Source organism: Oratosquilla oratoria, chromosome 16 (assembly GCF_046742065.1).
Source record: "Oratosquilla oratoria isolate Oo_2021 chromosome 16, ASM4674206v1, whole genome shotgun sequence".
NCBI classification, from domain to species: Eukaryota; Metazoa; Arthropoda; class Malacostraca; order Stomatopoda; family Squillidae; genus Oratosquilla; species Oratosquilla oratoria.
Window position 1 is genome coordinate 49,524,941 of NC_134792.1, and position 22,012 is coordinate 49,546,952.

The following is a 22,012-nucleotide window of genomic DNA, read 5'->3' on the forward strand; positions in this document are numbered from 1 at the left end:
GTTTTTGAATGTAGGTGTCTTGTCCGGGTGAGTTTGATGTTATGGCTGAAACAACTATCCATACAAAATGTATCAACATTCTGACACCTTTTTAATTTTTTCTGGAGATTTTGGACTCTGAAGAAAAGAGTAGATACAGAAAGTTGGAGAAAGTTCCCTTGAAATCACTGATGCCACATGTGCTTTGGTATCTAATAGAAATTGTTTATGAGGACTATACCCAAAAAATGTATGCAAATATATATCTATCTGTATACCAAGGGCTTTTTCCTCCATTTTAAGGGAGGGAGCCAAGTCAAAAAGCATATACCCACTCCAATCCACCATCTTTTCTTCACTCTCATCTTAGCTCCTTGAGGATGAAGGGTTATCCCTATTTCCCACCCATTGCCCTCTCTCCCTCCCTTGCACTCCAAGTCTCTGCTCAATACATTGTCATGGTTATAATCTTTTTCTATAACCTTCTCTTTGTATTCATTCCAAAATTCCAATTTTCATTATTTTTTATTCCAACCAGGTATTTACTTGCTTCACAATTTGAATAGGGTAATAAAATACTATTCAGTGATATCACTTGGCATTCTTCATTTCTTCTTCTTGACTACTTATATAGTTAATAAGCTTCTTGAGGAACTGCTGGCATTTAGCATGAGTGGCAAGAGAATCCAATCCTAGGCAGAGACGCTGAACAGTAGATGGAGCTGCTGCATACAATAGCTTAAACACAAGTTCCACTTCAGCTAGTAGAGCTTTCTGATACTGTCAAGTAAAAAGAAAATACGATTATACTTCAACTTGTACTATATGACGGGTTAACACTGGCTTATGTGAAGCATTCATGACACATCACACTCCAAAAATACATTGTCTAGAGCAGAGGTTCTCAAAATGGTGATCCTGAAATAATTTTGAGGGGTCATGAGATCCTACAAATCCTCCTCCTTCCTTCCACAGAGACAGGGAAATGTGTCACTGTGATAGTCAGAAATGCTTTATTGCTGGGGGAGTGGGTTGCGAATCTATCACAGTAATTTGTGTGATCACAGCCAAAAAAATTTGAGAACCCCTACTCTAGTGTAAATGAGTAGCTATATTATCTGGTGACACAATTTCTAAGCTAAATTATACACTTTTTCATGATCCTTTTTAATATCCCTTACAAGCAGAAAGGGCCTTTCTCCACCATCACTCAAAAATATATATATGTGTATGCATACAATTTCTAATGCAGGCTTTGTATCCTACCTTTTCTTCAACGGAGCTGTCTGGAAGGGTGACATCATACACAAGACACACAATCGAGTTCAGAATTTTCTCAGCATCAAGATGTATCATTGGCCAACACTTCTGAATGTATGTCTGCAGAGCCTGAGAAATACGAGACAAAAAATGTAAGTTTTGCTCATCAGTCTTAACCCTAGTTTTATTCAGCAAAGGGGGAAACCCCAAGAAGCAAAGGGGTTTACAGCTATTTCGATGAACCTTTTGACTACTTTTCTTGTATATCTATTCTGTCTGATGCAAGAAAATTTCATTCAGCTGTATGGATAAAGGCAGGAAGCCATAGGATTAACTAATGGCTACATATAGTGTGACCAAAAAACTGCAAAGCACAGTTTTCCATATACATACATACATACATATACCAAGGCTTTTTCCCCCTTACAAGGGGGGTAGCCAAAAAGAAAAAGGCATAAAATCATTCCCACCCATTCCATCCCTGAATACACTCCATATAGATGCATAAATGCTTGGAATAGCTTAATAGGTGATATAGCACAAGCTGGAACAAAACATGAACTTCAAAGATATATGTGATCATTGGAAATCAAGGATATTTTACTAAAATGGAAATGTACATGAATTTGAGGCTAAGTACAGTAAACTGGAGACTAGGAGATGGGACCCAACAAGTGTTGCACCTTTCCTGTATACTACAATTAGTTAAATACATTCATACCCATATCACTAAATAAGCTCTTCAAGTCAGACCACCAAACTCAATACTTCACCGGCATCCCTAGACATGAACCCCACAGAAAAATCCTTCTCAAGAGAAGTAAGAACCACATTGCCATACTTATGTTCAGGACACCATCATTAAAACGGTATCAACATAGACTAGACCTACCCACAGAACCAAACTGCCCAAGTTACAATCACCACACAGAAGACAACGAACAAATCATCTTATAATACCCCACACTATCAACCCCTAGACAGCAACACAGTATTTCTTCCCTAAGTAACCTATGGATCCATCCATTGCCAGTCACTTGGGAGTAGTGGGTCTCCTACAAGAGAGACCTGGGGTAATGGATTGATTTAATCTATCATTCCCCAAAAAAGACCAGATGCACAACTGCAGAGGCTGGGGGCTGGGATCTGGGCCCTTTATTGCTTCTTGCTTCCATTACAAAATTCTGGATCTTCTAATCAATAGTGTACAGTGTTACATTTTTGTTAGCATTTGAAACTCTACTGCTCTTCGCTTCTCAAATTCCTCACATTTACATAAAAAAAGAATAGAAAGAATGGAATACAAGTGGAAGTGATGAATCACAGAGCAAATTTCTCACATTTACATAAAAAAAAGAATAGAAGAAATGGAATACAAGTGGAAGTGATGAATCACAGAGCAATCCCACTAGACACAGAAATAGGCTCGTACCAATTAAAGTGCCAAGGACTGACCGCTACAAAAACAGTGCCATCCCATCCATTGTGCACATAATCAACTCTATGTAAACTTGTACCATGTATATACTCTAATTTTTTTTTTTTTAATCAGCTTTTGCATTGTATCATTGTCAGTGTACTACTGCTATTGAAATAAACCTTTTATTATTATTATTATTTATGCTAAGATGGGAGGGAGGGTGGAGGGGTGTGGAGTGTTTTCAGGGATGGAATGGGTGGGAATGATTTTATGCCTTTTCCTTTTTGGCTACCTCCCTAGTAAGGAGGAAAAAGCCTTGGTATATGTATATGTATGTATGTATTTTTATTATATTCTCACTTTACCAACATCTTCCTCAAATGATTTGTGAGCCAACCTATTGGCAGTCACTAGTTACCTAGGAAATATGGAAAACATAGTAACAAAGATACACTAACAAAACATTAACCTACCTTAATAAAAGAACCTGATGTGACTGAATACTAAACATCAGTGTCCTATAGGCAATAATGATTATATAGCCCTTGAATTTGATGATGACATGGGTTAACGTCACAAACTCCCCCCTATCGGAAGGTTAGGACAGTGTCCCTCACAGAGGGCTTTGTAGCATGGAATTTAATGAACCATGCCCTTGGTTCAACTTCGCTGGGGGCAGGATTCGAACCGTCATCCCCTCGACCTTCGCTCCAAGTAACAACACCCTAACCCGCTCAGCCAGTGAGCTTCCTTGCCCTTGAATTTAATGTGGCAAATGCAGAACTAAGGGAGGAGACATACAAACAAGGTAAAGGAAAAGGGTCTGAAGGTCTTATTTATGACTTTGCAGCCAGAAAAATACATTAGCAGAATAATCAGAGAGACATATAGGCTGCTGATGAACACAAGAGTGGTATTTCACTAGAATGATAAGGATGTCATTGTTACAGTTGTTAGCATTTGAACCAATTGACGTTTGTAGATGACACTGCACTTGTGGCCGATTCTGAGAGACTGAAGAAAGAAAATCAAGCCGTCACTACCTCAAGTTTCACTAAGTGGAATACCTACAGCCCCACAATGGCTGGCAAAAGTACTAAGAACCTCCCACAGACAACATAAATAAATTTAAAGGAGTTTGATCAATTGTAACACAGAGATGGGACCCCATGAGCATAGCTCCAATTCAGCACTGTATATTATGTACAATGTAGGAGGAAAAAGCCCTTAGTATATACATTTATACATATATATACCAAGGCTTTTTCCCCCTTACAAGGGAGGTAGCCAAAAAGGAAAAGGCATAATATCATTCCCACCCATTCCATCTGTGAATACACTCAACACCCCTCCAAGCATGGGGGCACAAATATGTTTGTGTAATGTGTTCTTCTAATGTACATCAAGCACATGTAAACATCATTTAAAGGTACTCACTCTGAGAATATTCAGCCGACTAGATTCTTTACTGTCATCTATAGTGGCCAAGTAGTCAGCACAAATGGAGATAACATCCTTACTCCACCTGAAACATTACATACATCTTCTTACTAAATATTTCTAACTGTAAGATTTAAGGTCCATTTCTCTTAATTTTCATTAATTTAGAGAAAGAACAAAGATGATGACCAATGGTAGGTACTTTCTATATATATCCCTAAAGTATAAGTAACACATGCATAAATATACCAAAAGGCCACTTCCCCTCCATAAGGAAGTAGGCTAAGTCAAAGTATATATCCACTCTTCACTCAATCCACACTAATCCAAGAATCCATTTACTTTTTCCCCATCTTAGCACCTCATGAAGGAAGGGTTATCCAACACAATGATATACATATATACATACAGAGAGAGAGAGAGAGAGAGAAGATAAAAACATTTACAAATAAAGCTTTACACAGTGTTTTCTCTTCCTCTATTATATTCGTTAGTAGCTACCACTTTCAAAAGTTTTGTTTTAATGTCAAGGACAAGAAGCCTTTACATGAACGTTCTCCACATGCACAAGGAAAACACACAGAACCTATCAAAGAGATAAGGGCTTCCTATACAACTACAATGACAAGATGGTCCATCCCAGATATGTACTATTCATCTGTTGGATCACAATCAAATGATGACCATTTCTTGGGCTATGGTTATTTGATCACCATTCGTCATGCTCATTTATTCACCATCTGCTGGACCATGATCGTTTGCCCCCATATTTTAAAAATATCAGCCTCCTGTTCCTCCAGGACATACATACATACATATACCAAGGCTTTTTCCCCCTTACTAGTAAGGTAGCCAAAAAGGAAAAGGCATAAAATCATTCCCACCCATTCCATCCCTAAAAACACTCCACACCCCTCCACCCTCACTCCCATCTTAGCACCTCCTAGATGACGAGTCATCCCTGCACCCTGTCCACTGCCCTGGGTCAGAAGCAGTGTCGCAAGACACAGCACATCTACAGCAAGGCCGCTTCATTAAATCGGCGACCCCCCTCTCCGTCCCCCCATATAAAGGAGAGGACGGGGAGAAATCCCTTCGGGCTGCGTCAAAATTTTGCTCACACACACTACCTCACCCCCCATCCCAGGACATAATATATACCTGTATATACATAGTTTATAATCTCAATCTGTGTACTTGAGAAAGCTCTAATGAACAAAACATTGTAAAGGTTTTGTTGGGAAAAAAAAATTGCCACACACGAAGTCAGTGAGTGGAAATAAATTACTCCAGAAGTGGCATGTAGTTTCGAGTTTTAAGGTTCAGTTGGATTAACACCTATTTCTGATATACTTCCTCTTTTGATTTCTACCTATCAGCCTTTATGAGTAAGCTCAAGGATATAAGGTCCCTTGTAGACCTATGAAGATGATGATGATGATATGGTTTAACGTCACACACTCCCCCCTATCGGGAGGCTAGGATGGTGCCCCTCACAGAGGCCTTTGTAGCATGGAATTTAATGAACCATGCCCTTGGTTCAGCTTCACTGGTGGCAGGATTCGAACCGCCCTCACCTCGACCTTCGCCGCAAGTAATGACGCCCTAACCCGCCCAGCCAAAATATGTATGTACAGGTAGTTCTCGTTATATGCGGGGGTTCCGTTCCGCGGACCCCCCGCATATAACGAATTCGCATATATCGAACTATTGAACCTATGGGAAAAAGGGGGATACGTTCTCAACTCGGATTGATTGATTTTTTTTTTTTTTTTTTTTTTTACATATTTTATTTTGGCAAAGGGCTTACATACTGCATCTTATATATGTTTACATACATTTTAGCACAAGGCAATGGATTAGGGGCTGAGTGGTGCAGGCTCATCGGGGTCTTCTTCATCATGTGAAGTTTGTAACAATGCTTCCTCGGGAAAAGACGCTACCGTAAACATCACTTATTTCGCCAAGCGTATTTTCTTCAGCTGTTTGAAAAATCAGTCTGTTTACAATTCACATTTCAGACTGCTTGCTACGCTTAAACTGACTGTTGATGTGCTCTGGAGATACACAGGCAGGCTTACTGCTTAGAGTATATCCAGTGCGGAGAATAAACGATAATTCTTGCAGAGAGTGAAAATTGACGAAATTAATTGGGGCAGTAATAAGTATAAAAAATTTATTTGTTTGTGAAAAAAATAATTTATTTGTTTGTGAAAAAAATAATTAATTTGTGTATCAAAAAAGCTTAATTACCTGCAGAAAGACAATGGTTTGGCCTATGAAACAGGAAGGATGCCTAAGACGATGCCGTCTGTACAGCTGCCGGTGTTGTTGTTGTGATAACGCCGCAGTGATGCCAGCTCTACCTAGCTGATGCAGCCAGTGTTACCACACGGCTTTATGCGCACCAACTTCAAATATATAATAGGTATTTTGAAAAAAATAATTGGCCGCGACTATTTTTTTTTTTTTTTTTTTTTAGGTCAAATCGCATATCTTCGAATATATCCCCGCACATATCGAAAAGGGGTGCAAATTCTTGAATCGCATATATGCGAATTCGCATATATCGAAGTCGCATATATCGAGAACTACCTGTATTCCCAAAATCATATGAGATGTTAACCCACATAACTACTGAGGTGTATAGGGTTGTGTCTAACTCAAATAGTGGGCACTGATAGACACTGAAACTATTCTTACTAAACAAAAGCAAAATCTAAACAGAAAATATTACAATTAGTATCACTTACATTAATCAATTCCGTATTCCGTAACTAAACAGTACAACGTCTTATTCAATATTTGAGAAAATTTTACTTCTTCCAAAGAAAAAAAAAAATTGAAATGAAAAAAGTTCCGTCCTCCTCACCTTATTGCCCCTACTCCTTGAGCTAGTAAAACTTGTGGAAGGGCATTGGCATAAATTGTTCTCAGCAAAATCTTGTGTTCATAAGCCATATCCCTCAACAGAGCCTGGGCAACTACATCAAGATGTGTTTCCTGCAAAAATAATTTTTGGATTATTGCTATGGTATATACATACATATACCAAGGCTTTTTCCCCCTTACAAGGGAGGTAGCCAAAAAGGAAAAGGCATAAAATCATTTCCACCCATTCCATCCCTGAATACACTCTACACCCCTCCACTACCCACTTTCTTGAATATCATTAATTTTTAAATATTCTTTAAAATCTATTATTATTTTTTCCTTTGTTGAAGCTTTACTGTAGTGCATATGCATATATATATATATATATATATATATATATATATATATATATATATATATATATATATATATATATATATATATATATATATATATATACCAACAGCTTCTTCCCCCTTATATGGGAGGTAGTTAAGAAGTCAAAGGCACACACCTACTCCCACCCATTCCACTCCTATCCACCCCCCTTGCTTACCTCTTATCTTAGCTCCTTGAGAATGAAGAGTCATCCTTGTCTCCTATCCACTTCCCAGATCGGAAGCAATGCAGCAAGACACAGCACAATCACAACAGTGACCCATCTCACCCTTTTGGTTCACTCTCAATTTCCATTCCACCAAAAAATTATCTGACAATAACCCACTCTCCCTGAAAAAGTTAATGTCCAGAACTTTTTCAATCCTTCCTTTAGGTACCATTACATAGTCCATTAATAACCCATTAACCACCCATTCACATGTATACTTATGCTCAATTCTCTTCTTAAATACTGTGTCATTAACTCTGTTTCTATACACATCTCCAACATCTTTTCTCCATTATAGTTCTTACCTGGCATCCCAAACTTCCCTACTACTTCATCTATTGGCTCATCCCCTATTCTAGCAATGAGGTCCCCAACACAACTATATTTACATTCCTCCCAAAACTCTAAACATTCATATAAATCTACCCAAAAAAGCCTCTCTTCTTTACCTTTCTCGCTACTAGGACCATACTCACTCATAAGATTAAACATCTCTCATCCCAGTTTCACCTTCACCCACACTAACATTAAAAACATTTCCTTCCACTCCACCACACACTTCCCTATCTCATCACTTACCAGCAGAGCCACTTTTTTATTCCCTCACCAACTCATCACTCCTGACAACCTTCATCACCACACTCCTAATCTCAAACTCTCCCCTCCCCTTCAACTAAGCTTCACTTAATTCCCAAGTCTTTCTTACACTCTGTTTTCTCTAAAAAGATGTTATCTAAGCTATATCTACTTTCTGGGTTGTGTAAACCTACATTTAATGCACTGCACTTTGAGATACTGAAATCCATTTCCCATTTCGCTAACCATGTGACCAATTTTTTAAGATCTATTATTATACCTGCATGAATATTTGATGTTGCTCTACCTTTGGAATATCATTAATCATACATATATACATATATATATCAAAGGCTTTCTTCCCCCTTACAAGGGAGGTAGCCAAAAAACATAGACTTAAATACCACTCCCACCCATTCCATCCCCACATACTCCACCCCCATCCACCCCATTCCCTCCTTAATCACAATAAGAAAATTAAACTTACAGCTTTAAGACCATTCCTATCTCTAGGGTCTTCATCAAGCAAGGTGGCAACTTTGAGAGCCACTGGGTACAAGATTTCCAGTACATCAGGTTCCCGAGAGTACAGGAGGGGGTTGAGAGCATCCTGTACCACTTCTGCCCTCCCAAACATCCTAAAATCTCCACCTGGCTGGAAGCAGAAGAAATTATATATTCCCCAGACATACTTCATAATTTATAACTAAAAATGAATGGCTTAAATAAGGAAATAACTCAATGGTTGAAAAGTTAGGGTATTTTGAACATAACAGTTGAATTACATTTTCTTTAATTCTTTTCATTCAGTTTTTGGTAGTCTTTTTTTATACCTTAATAAATCTACAGTAATACTAACATTACTTGACAAAATACAGTCAAAATACTTACTGCATTGTTTACAATGTGCTGCAAACATTTGAGACCAAACACCTTGTGGCAAACTTCCCAGTCATCAGTTATGAAAAGTGCAGGCGGGAGAAGGTAAGCCAGGTGATCCCCCAACTGCTCATGCTGAAACAGTATACAGTATCAAGAATCTATACAATCCATCACTCTTGGTGACATGTTACCGAAATCCATTTTAAAATGCTTCATCTAAATAAATCCAGGAATCTTTAGGAGCCAAAAAATTCATAAGAAATTCAAACATGTATTTCATCACATGTATTTCTCACTCTACTTACGTATAGTTGTTGTAAAATCCACCAGTAAATCGATTTGCAAGAGGGATATTTTTTCCATTCCTTTTTATTCAACTTGCATGATAAATTCTGCATTACTGGCACAAGTAGGTTTGGATTATTCACATCATTCACTGCCTCACTTTTCTGACCTATCTGATTTGTATGAGTTCTGGTCAGGATTTCACAAGGCAGTTTACAACCATAAATTTGACAAAGAGTTTCCATGATGTGTTTACTTAATTTTGCACATTTCTGGCTTACCCAGTATTGGTTTTCATCACTGAATTCACCACAAATCAACACACACTTCAATGTAATGGTTTTCATAAACATAAGATCATAATATCCTTTTCCATTTAAGGCTTCAAGGCACTCCAATAACTTGTCCAAATACTGCAGATTCTGCTCTGCTTTCTCAGGAACTCCAATGAAGTCCTCCTTTGAATATGGTGCATCCTCTGACTGCTCAAATTTTGGAATTTCAGTTTGACAGATGATACTGGAAACTGTCTTAGAAACAGTGTTGCCATCAAACTTTGGAGGACTCGAACTAAGCCCCTCAATAACTGACAAAGTTTCCTCCATTGTTATTTGATGTATCAGCAGCTTTAATTTCAAGACAGTTTATGAGAGGAAGCTGAAAAAAATAAATTCCATGAATTAAAAGGTATACATGCTATTATCATTAATATTAATAGTAATTTTTGCATAAAATTTCAGACTAAAAACTCATAGCCCCATAATGACAAGTAACAGTTCTCCAGCCCTCCCATCAATCTCTCTGGGAAGAAATTTGGACTATTGCACATGCTGAGTTAATGTGGGGCTATTTCTATGTCGCCAGCTTATATAACAGGAAGATGAAGGGAGCAGTCAGTGATTGTTGGCTCTTTTATGAAAAAGTGGCAAAAATACAGTCGTTGACAGAGGGAGATTTTGGTCCTAGTTTGGAAAGTGAATGCTCAGTCCCTAAGGTTGCATTCACAGATGGAGTTCAGGGTGTTGACAAGTTTTGGATGGGTGGCAGGGTGACGATTCTCTGTTGTCTATCTAGAATGACTACAAAACCACCACTTGCAAATACCAATTGTTGTCCTTTGTTACCATTCTCATATATATATATATATATATATATATATATATATATATATATATATACATATATATACATATATATAATATATATATATATATATATATATATATGTAATAGTCTAATGTAACTTGTATGTTTTATCTTAGCTCTAAGACCAATGAATGGTATCTGCTGGTGCTTGTTCTGCAAGATGGATGACTGAAAGAATCATCTTTCTGCTGCATGTCTTCAAAATCAATCCACCACCTCACTTCCATCTAGTGGTGAAGCCTTAAGAGGTTGACACTCAATCTCTGGACTGGGCCTAAGATCTCTAAACTTTAACTATATTTCCACCATTTTTTCATATAAGGAAAATTGACAACTGGCAACTACTTTCCTCCTATTAGTACAAAGTGGTGATAAAGAAACAGTCCCACACTAACACAACACAGACAACAGTCCAAAGTCCTTTCTCAGAAAGATCTATGGAAAGACTCAAGGACCATCGCCAGCCACTGTGGAGACAGGTTTCTAGTCAGTAAATTCTGAGGCAACAATAATTATTCTGTTCCTGGCTAGGTGATTCTATTCAGATAAGAAAAACCTTCCATAGTCAAATTAACCCTTTTCCTACTGAAAGTATATCAGATATGAATAAGATAGCCTGGTGGCAACCAAATAAAAACAGAAGTGCCACTTAATATGAACAGAATAAATTACAAAGTATGTTTATATTACTGAGCTGTGCATGATTGGCCAACCTACTGTTTGCCTCACTAGGGGTCAATGTACAAGAGGATTGTTCAAATGGCTCACTCATCACTATATAAATGTTAAACTAGAGTTCAGCATATCAGAGACTTGTTTGGATGGTACAAGGCATTTGGTTAATGCAAAATTTGGATAAATGTGGTTCATGCTGACAAGAGTTTACTGCATCAGGGAAAAATTATATAAAGTGAATATCAAATATGGAATAATCAATGGAGGAGATGAAAGGGACGCCCCCAAAATTCACGGCTGGTTCAACTTGATTGAACCTGTCAAGAGTTACCTGGAATGGGAAGGATGACTGCATGGGAGCTTGCTCAGACACCATGGGGACTGGCACCAGCATGTGAGTGAAGCAACGTGCTCCCTGATGTTTGCCCCCAATTGAAGATAATGCTGATTTATGCTTCAGGTGAATTCTTACCAGAAACTGCCATAGTGATGCCAACATTATTAACAATTGTATTACTCAATCTCAAACCAACCCATTCATCAAGTCAACAAATCAAAAAAACTCTTGTCCACTCATTACTGGGAGACAGTGCTACTTAAGATTGCTGGATAAGCTACAATTCCCAAATTATGAAAATAGCAAAGTAATTTAAAATTATTCTACGGTGAAAATAACATAATTCAATTTCATATACTATTATTGGTATTTATATTGGTATGGTAGAAGTTTGAAACCAATAATTGGCAATATGTATTAACCAGTAAATTACTATATTCTTACATGAAAGGCATGCATTTACTCTATATCATTACAAGGCAACAAATTTGTGAAGTTGTGTGGTTTGAGATACTTTGCAACTCCAAGGTTACTATATTCTTGGTAAGTTCTTTCTGATGTTCTGGCAAGCACGACCTACTTGCCCTCCATTCCAACACCTCTACACTGCCCTTTGTATAAAACTTTATGTCTTGCCATAAAACATGGAATACATTATAATCTGTCTATACCAATTTTGTGTTTAGAAAACATTGCCAGAAAAATCTTAAAAGCAAAACAAAACAAAACAAAATCTCTATATGCACACTAGGAAAACAAGGGTAAATATATGGTTTCAGATGGTTATCAGGTTTGCCATTTCTCTATCTCTCCAAGATCTACTTTTTATAAGAATACATTATAGTAATATATCATTAGAAACAATAAAAAGATTATTTGATTTCTAGACCAAGGGTGCAGTGCCAATTTTAATAGGTGCCAGAGCTCTGAAGGGCCTGACAAAGCCTGCCATCATTATCATGTTTCTATATAGTCTGAAATATATACATACATTCTGAAATATATATATATATAGTCTGAAATATATACAGTCTGAAACTATATATATACAATCTGAAATATATATATTTTGCCATAAAAAAAATAGATAAAAATTTTAATGCAAGTAAAAAGGGTATAAGATGAATAACTAATTTGCAGAAGTGCCGGAGCAGCAGTCTGGTGAGCTACAGCAGTCTGGTAACCTTTGACAGCACTGCACCCCTGTTCTAGATTAAGAAAACTAGGTTCTGTTCCAGTAACAAGCAAATGTCCTTTTCGCTTTTTTCTTTTTTTTTGCATATGAAATACCCATTCTTTTTTCTATGGAATCTTTAGGTTAGGCTTGAAAGTATGTTTCAAGTTATTCCATCCATATTGACGCAACTGAGATGGATCTCCACTGAGGTCGCCTGAGGGACATGCAGCCTCTGTAACTCACCATGGTGGTTTGTGTTTGACAAGGTTGTATAGTGAGAGGTGCATGTGAAGTGATTTTTGGTATGTTGGAATGGTAGTGGTTGTGAATGAAGTCTGAATTCAGTGTAATCAGCTCAGTCGTATTGATTAGGTGCTAGCATATACAGTATATGCGACGCTGATCTACCACACCTCTGATGTCCGCTGTTGTAGAGAGGGGTTGGAAAGCCATGAAAGTACTTTTTGCACTTACTGGGGATTGAACCAAGGCCTTCTGCATTCTAAGGCAGGAACATTATCCACTGCTCCAGGTTAACTAAGCTTAAATTAGGAACCCTTGGACAACATAAGGTTTAAGTTAAATATCCATGCTTGCCAGTTTCTGGAATTTTACCGAAAACTAATTTGGTTTAAAGACATTAACCCACCTAGCTTAAACTAGTGTAACCTGACTTAACCTTAAATTATTACCTATCCTAACCTTCCTTTTTCTAGTTTTTGGTTTAAGGACATTAACCCACCAAGCTTAAACTAGTGTAACCTAACTGACCTGACCTTAAATTATTACCTAACCTAACCCATCACACATACTTATTGGAAAGCAATGTCAACATCACTTGTCTTGCTCTCTGTGTTTCTTATGTCACGATGATTAGATGCAAAACTAAAAAATGACACACAGTGACAGTCACAGCCTATTTTAATGAGTAAAAGAATTCTGGAGTAAATCTTTATCTTCACTCTTTTCTCCCAACATCACATTGCCATTGGCATTGTTATTTACAAAACCTAAAGAATTTTCAAGAAGAATCCCATTCACCTCCATCACATTTATTAAGGAAAAACTAAATAAAATATATACCTTGTCACCTTATCATCTTATGTTGTAGTATTTTACAAATTTACCTCAACTTCTCAAGGAAGAAAAGCATCACATGTTTTCTGAATGTTATAGGTATATCTTGCGAACATATCAAAGTTCTTTTAGATGAATTTAACATATAGATTGTAGAGTGACGAGTCTATTTAATTTCACATTTTCACTTAAATAAACTTGAATTAGTCTTCACGCGCGTTGCACTAGCTGTTACTGTGTAATCTTACATTGTGTTTTGATTACAAGTTCATTTTCTTTGAAAACTCAGCACATGTGAGAGTATGAAAACTAAGGGGTGACAATTATTTTGTAAAGATTCCCTAACTTGCCACCTTACCTTACCTTATGTTACCTTATAGAGATCCTGGCGTCTTCACCTCAACTACAGGAATTGCCCCTGCTTCCTCCTTGGCCGTGTTGCCTTCAATGAAGTGGTAGGCGATGCACCAGATTGTTGTAGTGGACCCACGTATTACTATGGGATGGTGTGGGAAGTGTCTTCTATTTCTTGTAGGAAGACATCCAGCCGTCTTCTGAATACTTCTACTCTGCAGGATGTGGTGTTTTTCAGGTAGTTGTGGAAACTATTGAAGAGCTTGGAGGTCGCTCTGATGAAGGAATTTCCTTGGAGAGATATGGTACTCCTTGTGCTGCTGGCTATTCCTTCAACATAGCAAGATCTCCCTCGCGCTCTTTCTTGGCTGAGTACTTATTGAATTGGTGCTAAATTATCCTGTTCTGTATGATTTATGGACTTGAGTAGACAATTACAATAATTAGCCTACTGGAAAATATTTGTATTATTTTACCTCAAACAAAATACTAAACGTTCCCTCGATGTTATAGCCTTTCTCCAATGGTTGCCTTGCCTCTTTAGGTGAGCCTCTGTTTTACTGAGCAGTATGTTGAAACAATTGTTGGACATTCTGAAATATTGGAACATTTTTTTGTTTCATCGTAAATTAATTCTTTGTACAAAGTAGTAAACTATCCTTCACTTTCTCTTTTCCTCCATGCCTCAAGTACCCACTTTCTGTTCTTCACCATATGCTCAGCCCCTTCCTCTCCATCAAGACTTATGGCAATCATTACCAACACCACGTTTGAAAAATTTGTCATATTACAGATCACTGATTTCACGCTGTACTGAATCACTACGAATATGTGTGCACAGACGTCTCTGAAGAGTCACGGATATCACTGGGACTGAACTGACACGGCACTGATATCTGTAAATCGACACTCCCTCTTCATACTCATTGGTTAGTGTCGTGTCAACTCTCCCCAAGTCATCCATCTTAATCTCACATCACCGTCATCTTTCAGCGCCTCCCACTGCCACAGTCGGTCCCTCTCTATCCTCATCCACATTCAACAGCCCTTGCTGCCTTCACTTCCTTTAACATCTGTCCCTCTTCACCCTCTATTTTTTCCTATCTGCATGACTCACATTCCCTTCTTCTTTTAATTAACTTCGTTTCAAAATATATTTTTATTACTTAAAAAAATGTCACACTACTCCCCATTTTACATACATTTTAGCTTTTGCCTCCTTTATATATATATATATATATATATATATATATATATATATATATATATATATATATATATATATATATATATATATATATATATGCTAATAAGAACACGGGTACGTGTGTTCACTTATGCAAAGTAGACCACTTGGAAAAAGAAACTAACGGAGCAGAGCGCTTTCGTATATTATATCTTCAGTGCAAAAAGTGCTTTTTGCACTGAAGATGTTGCATACGAAAGCGCTCTGCTTCGTTAGTTTCTTTTTCCAAATTGTCTAATTTGCATATATATATATATATATATATATATATATATATATATATATATATATATATATATATATATATTGCTTCTCTTCATTTTTCTTTGTATCTCTCATATACATCCTGAGTCCTATTCTGCAACCAGCCCTCAAATGCTCATTTCTTCTCTTCTACTACCATCCTCACTTCATTATCCCACCACTCACTACCCTTCCTTCTAGTCCCTCTCATCCTCCTTGTTCCACATACCATCTTTGCACACCTTGTCACTTCGGTATTAAAAAAAAAAACGTGGGTCGGTTGGTAGAGTGCGTGTCTGGTAACCGCGCCGGGATTCGTCGACCGTTCGAATCCTGGCCACGATGCAGAGGTAAGGAAGGGCATCCACTCTGAGTTATAGCCACCGACCATTGCTTGCCTCGGACCTCAGGTGAATTGGTGACATCACCGTGTGTGTGTGATGCATCAGCTCCCTCTGGGTATCGTCACTGATGTGGCTGTAGCGTGGACACCGTCTCCTGCGTTCGAACAGTTCCGGACCACGAGGGGAAAAAACACCTCTGCTCTATTCTTCTCCACTTCCCGCATTTCTCTCAGCTTCTAATGATAATAATGATAACAATGATAATAATTATAACAATGATAATGATGATAATGATAACAATAATAACAATGATGACAATAATAACAATGATGACGATAATAACAATGATGACGATAGTAACAATGATGACGATAATAACAATGATGACGATAATAACAATGATGACGACAATAACAATGATGACGATAATAACAATGATGACGATAATAACAATGATGACGATAATAACAATGATGACGATAATAACAATGATGACGATAATAACAATGATGACGATAATAACAATGATGATAATAACAATGATGACGATAATAACAATGATGACGATAATAACAATGATGACGATAATAACAATGATGACGATAATAACAATGATGACGATAATAACAATGATGACGATAATAACAATGATGATAATAACAATGATGACGATAATAACAATGATGACGATAATAACAATGATGGGGATAATAACAATGATGAGGATAATAACAATGATGACGATGATAACAATGATGATAACAATGATGACGATAATAACAATGATGACGATAATAACAATGACGATAATAACAATGATGACGATAATAACAATGATGACGATAATAACAATGATGACGATAATAACAATGATGACGATAATAACAATGATGACGATAATAACAATGATGACGATAATAACAATGATGACGATAATATCAATAACAATAACAATAACAAAACAATAATAATAATAATAATAATAATGATAATAATAATAATAATAATAATGATAATAGTAATAATAATAATAATAATAATAATGATAATAATAATAATAATAATAATAATAATAATAATAATAATAAGGATAATAATAAGGATAATAATAATAATAATAATAATAATAATAATAATAATAATAATAATAGTAATAATAATAATGATGATGATGATGGTGATGACGATGATGATGATAATGTTGACCTTGTTCCACACTATATATTGTAAAAGAATAAATGTTATTCAAACAATCACAATTATTATGATAATAAATTCTAATAAACAGGGCTGGAGATGATGTACTGTATCGTGTGTGTTAAGCGCGCACACACACACACACACACACACACACACACACACACACACACACACACACACACACACACTTTCAACGAACGGACGGCTTGACGAACGCTCTGAAGAAAAGTGCAGATTGAGGATACCAACGCAAAGAGAAGTGCCTTTTTGTATTTGCAGGGGGGGGGAATTGCTCGTGAGGTAGTGGGAAAGTAAGGAAAGAGGAGAGGGGGAGGGATTACTGGGGAAATGGAAGGTAATGAGGATGTGGAGGACTTGGCCCAGGCAGACGGGCGGAAGGTCAACATGAAACGACCACCGGATGACGAAATGGCAAATAAAAATGTAAAGATTAGAAGTATAGAGAGGAGAAATACAGTAGAAAGTGACGAGAATATGTTCCAGGGATTTAAAGAGGGTGGGGGGGACACAACCCCCCCCAGACTGATAAGACTAGAGGAGAGAGTTGATAAGGTGATCGAGGACTTGGAACGTAAGTTAGGTAATGTAGGCTCCATTCTCCAAAGAATTGAAAGATTGGAACAACTAGAGAAGGCTAACAGAAACTTAACTGAAGAAGTAGAGGACCTAAAAAGACAGTTAGGAAATGTAAAGGAGGAGAATGAGAAATTGAAGAAGAATAGTAATGAAAACAGTGAGAAAATAGCTACAGAAGCTAAAAATTGGAGAATAACTCAAGAAGGGAATAAGGTTTCATTCACTGACATAGTCAAACAGCAATTGAAAGAACATAATGAAGACTCAGTTATTAAAGTGATGAGACAGAAGGAGAATATAGTAAGAGAATTAGCTGACAAAAAGAAATGTATAATTATATTAGGAATGGAAGAGAAACATAACCCAGATAGAACCGCAAGAATCAAGGAGGAAAATGAAAGGGTAAGCAGTTTATTAAAATTAGTCCAGGAAGATGAACCAGAAATTATAAAGGAAATTGAGGAAAAATTCAGACTCGGAAAATATAGTACAGATAAGACCAGACCAATTAAGATTAAATTCAGGTCACAAACAACGGCAGAGAAAATTCTATCCAAGACAGGGAAACTAGCAACAAATGATCAATATAAAAAGGTATGGATAAAAAGAGAAATGAATAAGGAGGAAAGAGAGGCAGAAAAGCAGAAAAGAATTGAAGCTAAGGCAAAAAACGAGGAAAGAACGGAGTCAGAGAAAGAGAGATTCTATTGGAGAGTAGTGAACATGAAAATAAAGCAGTTCGACATACTAAAGAAAAACATAAGGGAAACAGAGAACACAATGGAAGTGGCAGAAAACTAAGAGTGTCTTACACAAATATAGATGGATTGATAACAGGATTGAATGAACTGAATGATTATTTGAAAGAAAAAGAACCGGACATAATGGGAATTGTAGAAACAAAATTAAAAGGCCCACTACCACCCAACAGTGTAGGACATGATACATACAATTATTGGATTAGAAACAGAGAGAAAAAACAAGGGGGTGGAGTTATGTTCCTGACAAAGAAGGATATAAACGTGAAAGGTGTCATATATGGAAAGAATACAGTAGAGATGATTATGATAGAAGTGGAAGACCGAGATAAGAAGAGCAGAAAATTTGTGATCAACTATGTGCCTCCGAAAACAGCCTCGTGGGAGGAGAATGAACATAAAAGTATGTTAGAGGACACAAAGATAGCATTAACTAAAATAATGGAAGACGGAGGAAGAATAGTTATGATGGGCGACTTTAATTGCAAAGAAATCTGCTGGGAAGAAATGACAGTAAAGAGTGGTGATGACTCATGGGGAAATGCTCTACTTGAGATGATTACTGACCATTCAATGACACAATGGATACAAGAGAACACTAGGTATAGAAATGAAGAAGAACCATCGAGGCTAGACTTAATAATTACATCTGAACCTAGAATAGTGGACAAGATTGAATATAAAACACCAATAGGTAAAAGTGACCACATATTGATTGAACTGGAACTTAATGAAGAAAAATATATGAAAAGAAATGAACAATATAGAAAAGGAAGAATGATGTATGAAAAAACAAACTTTGATAAAATAAGAGAATTCTTCCAACAAGAAAACTGGGAAGAAATATACAAAGAAGAAACATCAGTGGAAGAGAAATGGAATATTTTGACAAAAATTTACAAAGAAGGAGTGGAAAAGTATGTCCCAAGACAAAAACAAGAAAAAGAATATGTAAAATGCTGGTACAACAAAAGTTGTAGGGAGTTAAAAGACAAAAGAGACAAAGCCTGGACCGGATGGAAAAAAGACAGAAGACCTGAAAAATGGAAAATATATACTGGTTATAGAAATGAATATGTACAAAAGTGCAGAGAGGAAAAAAGAAAATATGAAAAAGATGTTATAGAAAAGTGTAAAGATCAACCAAAACTATTCTACAGATTTGTAAACAATAAACTGAAAAACAAACAAGACTTGGAGAAATTAAGACAAGGGGGAGTTGAATACACTGAGGAAATGGAAATGGCAGAAATTATGAACAAACATTTTAAATCAGTGTTTACAAGGGAAAATATACAACCTGAAGAGATTGAGTGGAAGGAAAAAGTCCCCCCTATGGAAGAAATAGAAGTAACGAAGAATGAAATATTGACACACTTGGGTAATTTTGATGTCAGAAAATCGCATGGGCCAGATGAAATAGCAAACTGGATTCTGAAAGAATGTAGGAATGAACTGGCAGACAAAATACATAGCATAATAAGCAGTTCCTTAAAAGAAGGAAAAGTTCCAGAAGATTGGAAAAAAGCAAATATAGTACCTATATATAAAGGAGGAAATAAAGAAGAACCTACCAACTATAGACCAGTCTCTCTAACAAGTACAATAGCAAAAATATGTGAAAGAATTATCAAAAGTAGATGGGTAAAATACTTGGAAAAAAACAACGTACTAAATCCAAGGCAATTTGGATTCAGACAAGGACGATCATGCGTCACCAATTTAATATGTTTCTATTCAAGGCTAATAGATATAATACAAGAAAGAGATGGATGGGCTGATTGTGCATTTCTAGACCTAAAAAAAGCTTTTGACAAAGTACCACATAAGAAGTTGCTTAAGAAATTAGAATATGAAGGAGGAATACAAGGTAAATTGCTAAATTGGATGGAAGACTTTTTGCAAGAAAGAAAAATGAGAGTAGTGATAAGAGATCAGCACTCAAAATGGAATGAAGTAATAAGCGGTGTCCCGCAGGGAACAGTTCTGGCCCCAATAATGTTTGCTATATATATTAATGATATGGATGAAGGAATTGAAAGCTATATGAGCTTCTTTGCAGATGATGCAAAATTACTGAAAAGAGTGAAAACTGAAGAAGATTGTGAATCACTACAGAGAGATCTAAATAAAGTACAAGAATGGAGTAGGAAGTGGGAGATGGAGTTCAATACAAAAAAGTGTAGTATAATGGAATTTGGAAAAAGCAAAAACAGAATAACAGGATCATATAATTTGGGAGAAGAAGGAATAAAAAGAGTAGAAAATGAGAGGGACCTGGGAGTCATTGTTATGAATAATATGTCACCTGAGAAACATATAAATAAGATTTTTGGAGAAACTTATAATTTAATAAGAACAATCAAAGTGGCATTTACATACCTGGATGAAGAAATGGTGAGGAAAATCCTAGTCACCCTGATAAGACCAAGATTGGAATATGCAGCAACGATATGGTCACCAAGTACAAAAAAATGTATAAAAAAACTTGAAAGAATACAAAGAGCAATTACTAAACTGGCACCAACACTCTCAAAACTATCATATGAAGAGAGACTACAAAAACTTAAACTACAGACACTAGAGCAAAGAAGAGAGAGAGGAGATTTGATAGCTATTTACAGAATCATGAAAGGCATAGAAATTACTGATAGAGAGAATCTGATAAAATGGGATGACAGAAATACAAGAGGACACGGAAAGAAAATAAAAAAAGACAACTATAGAAGAGATTTGAAAAAGAACAGCTTTCCTCACAGAGCAATAGACAGTTGGAACAAGTTAGATGAGAAAGTGGTGTGTGCAAAAACAATACATGAATTTAAAAATAGTTTAGATAAAATGAGATATGAAGACGGGACCTCACGAGCATAGCTCCCCTTCCCGTAAAATACAACTAGGTAAATACAACTAGGTAAATACACACACACCATAGTGACCTTAGGTTGGTTCTTTCTCATCCTTTGCATGTACAAGGAAAAGACAGCAGATGTTTCCTCCTGCATGTAGGACCAGCCAGAGATGACTCTGGAGCGGGCTCTTTGGTGGACAGAGTACTTCATTCGGCACCAGAGTGCGCCTGCTTTGGCCTCATCAGGGCCCAATCTCTCATGGACAGAGTACCTCCTTCTTGATGTGCTTTTTGTACTTGAAGCAACTCTATTCTTTGGGGTATGGTTGATGTACAAACTCAAGGGAAAGATTACTGTTTGTATCTCCAGCAAGAAAAAAGCAAAGACTGGGTAAAGATAAACAAACAAACTCACACAATTTCTCTCTCTCTCTCTCTCTCTCTCTCTCTCTCTCTCTCTCTCTCTCTCTTACACACAAACACAAGCACACTCACGCACACACTAACGCATACACACACGCTCACCAGAGATCGGCAAATAATGAGCTCTGAGCTTACTGCCGTAGGGTGGTGTCTGGCTGTCTCGACAGGGACTGCAGCAGATCCGAGGTGAATACACATACGAGTACACACACACACACACACAACACACAATAACCTTGGGTCTGAAAGGACAGTACAATA

At 36.8% G+C, this 22,012-nt stretch overlaps 1 protein-coding gene across 5 annotated transcripts; it reads right to left on the reverse strand.

The window, feature by feature from the left end:
- Positions 1-560: 560 nt before the first annotated feature.
- LOC143033986 (TELO2-interacting protein 2-like) lies at positions 561-13,998 on the reverse strand. Of its 5 annotated transcripts, none has more exons than XM_076199768.1 (9): positions 13,786-13,998; positions 11,476-11,622; positions 9,344-9,980; positions 9,048-9,170; positions 8,644-8,811; positions 6,972-7,102; positions 4,097-4,184; positions 1,246-1,368; positions 561-759 (listed from the first exon to the last, which is right to left on the reverse strand). In XM_076199768.1, the coding sequence occupies exons 3-9, from the start codon at positions 9,926-9,928 to the stop codon at positions 571-573; spliced, it is 1,407 nt and encodes a 468-aa protein (XP_076055883.1). In that variant the 5' UTR covers positions 9,929-9,980; positions 11,476-11,622; positions 13,786-13,998; the 3' UTR covers positions 561-570. The 5 variants fall into 5 exon arrangements, with proteins under 5 accessions (XP_076055883.1, XP_076055881.1, XP_076055884.1 ...); XM_076199766.1 differs by having other exon boundaries at positions 13,742-13,998; XM_076199769.1 differs by lacking the exon at positions 11,476-11,622.
- Positions 13,999-22,012: the final 8,014 nt, after the last annotated feature.

Bases quoted from the DNA above. Each gene is read 5' to 3' on its own strand.
- LOC143033986 (XM_076199769.1), bottom strand. From the start codon at position 9,928: ATGGAGGAAACTTTGTCAGTTATTGAGGGGCTTAGTTCGAGTCCTCCA. The intron at 9,171-9,343 runs GTAAGTAGAGTG...ATACTGTTTCAG, and splicing joins GGATTTTACAACAACTATAC to CATGAGCAGTTGGGGGATCA. The intron at 4,185-6,971 runs GTGAGGAGGACG...GTAATGTTTCAG, and splicing joins CAAGGAGTAGGGGCAATAAG to GTGGAGTAAGGATGTTATCT.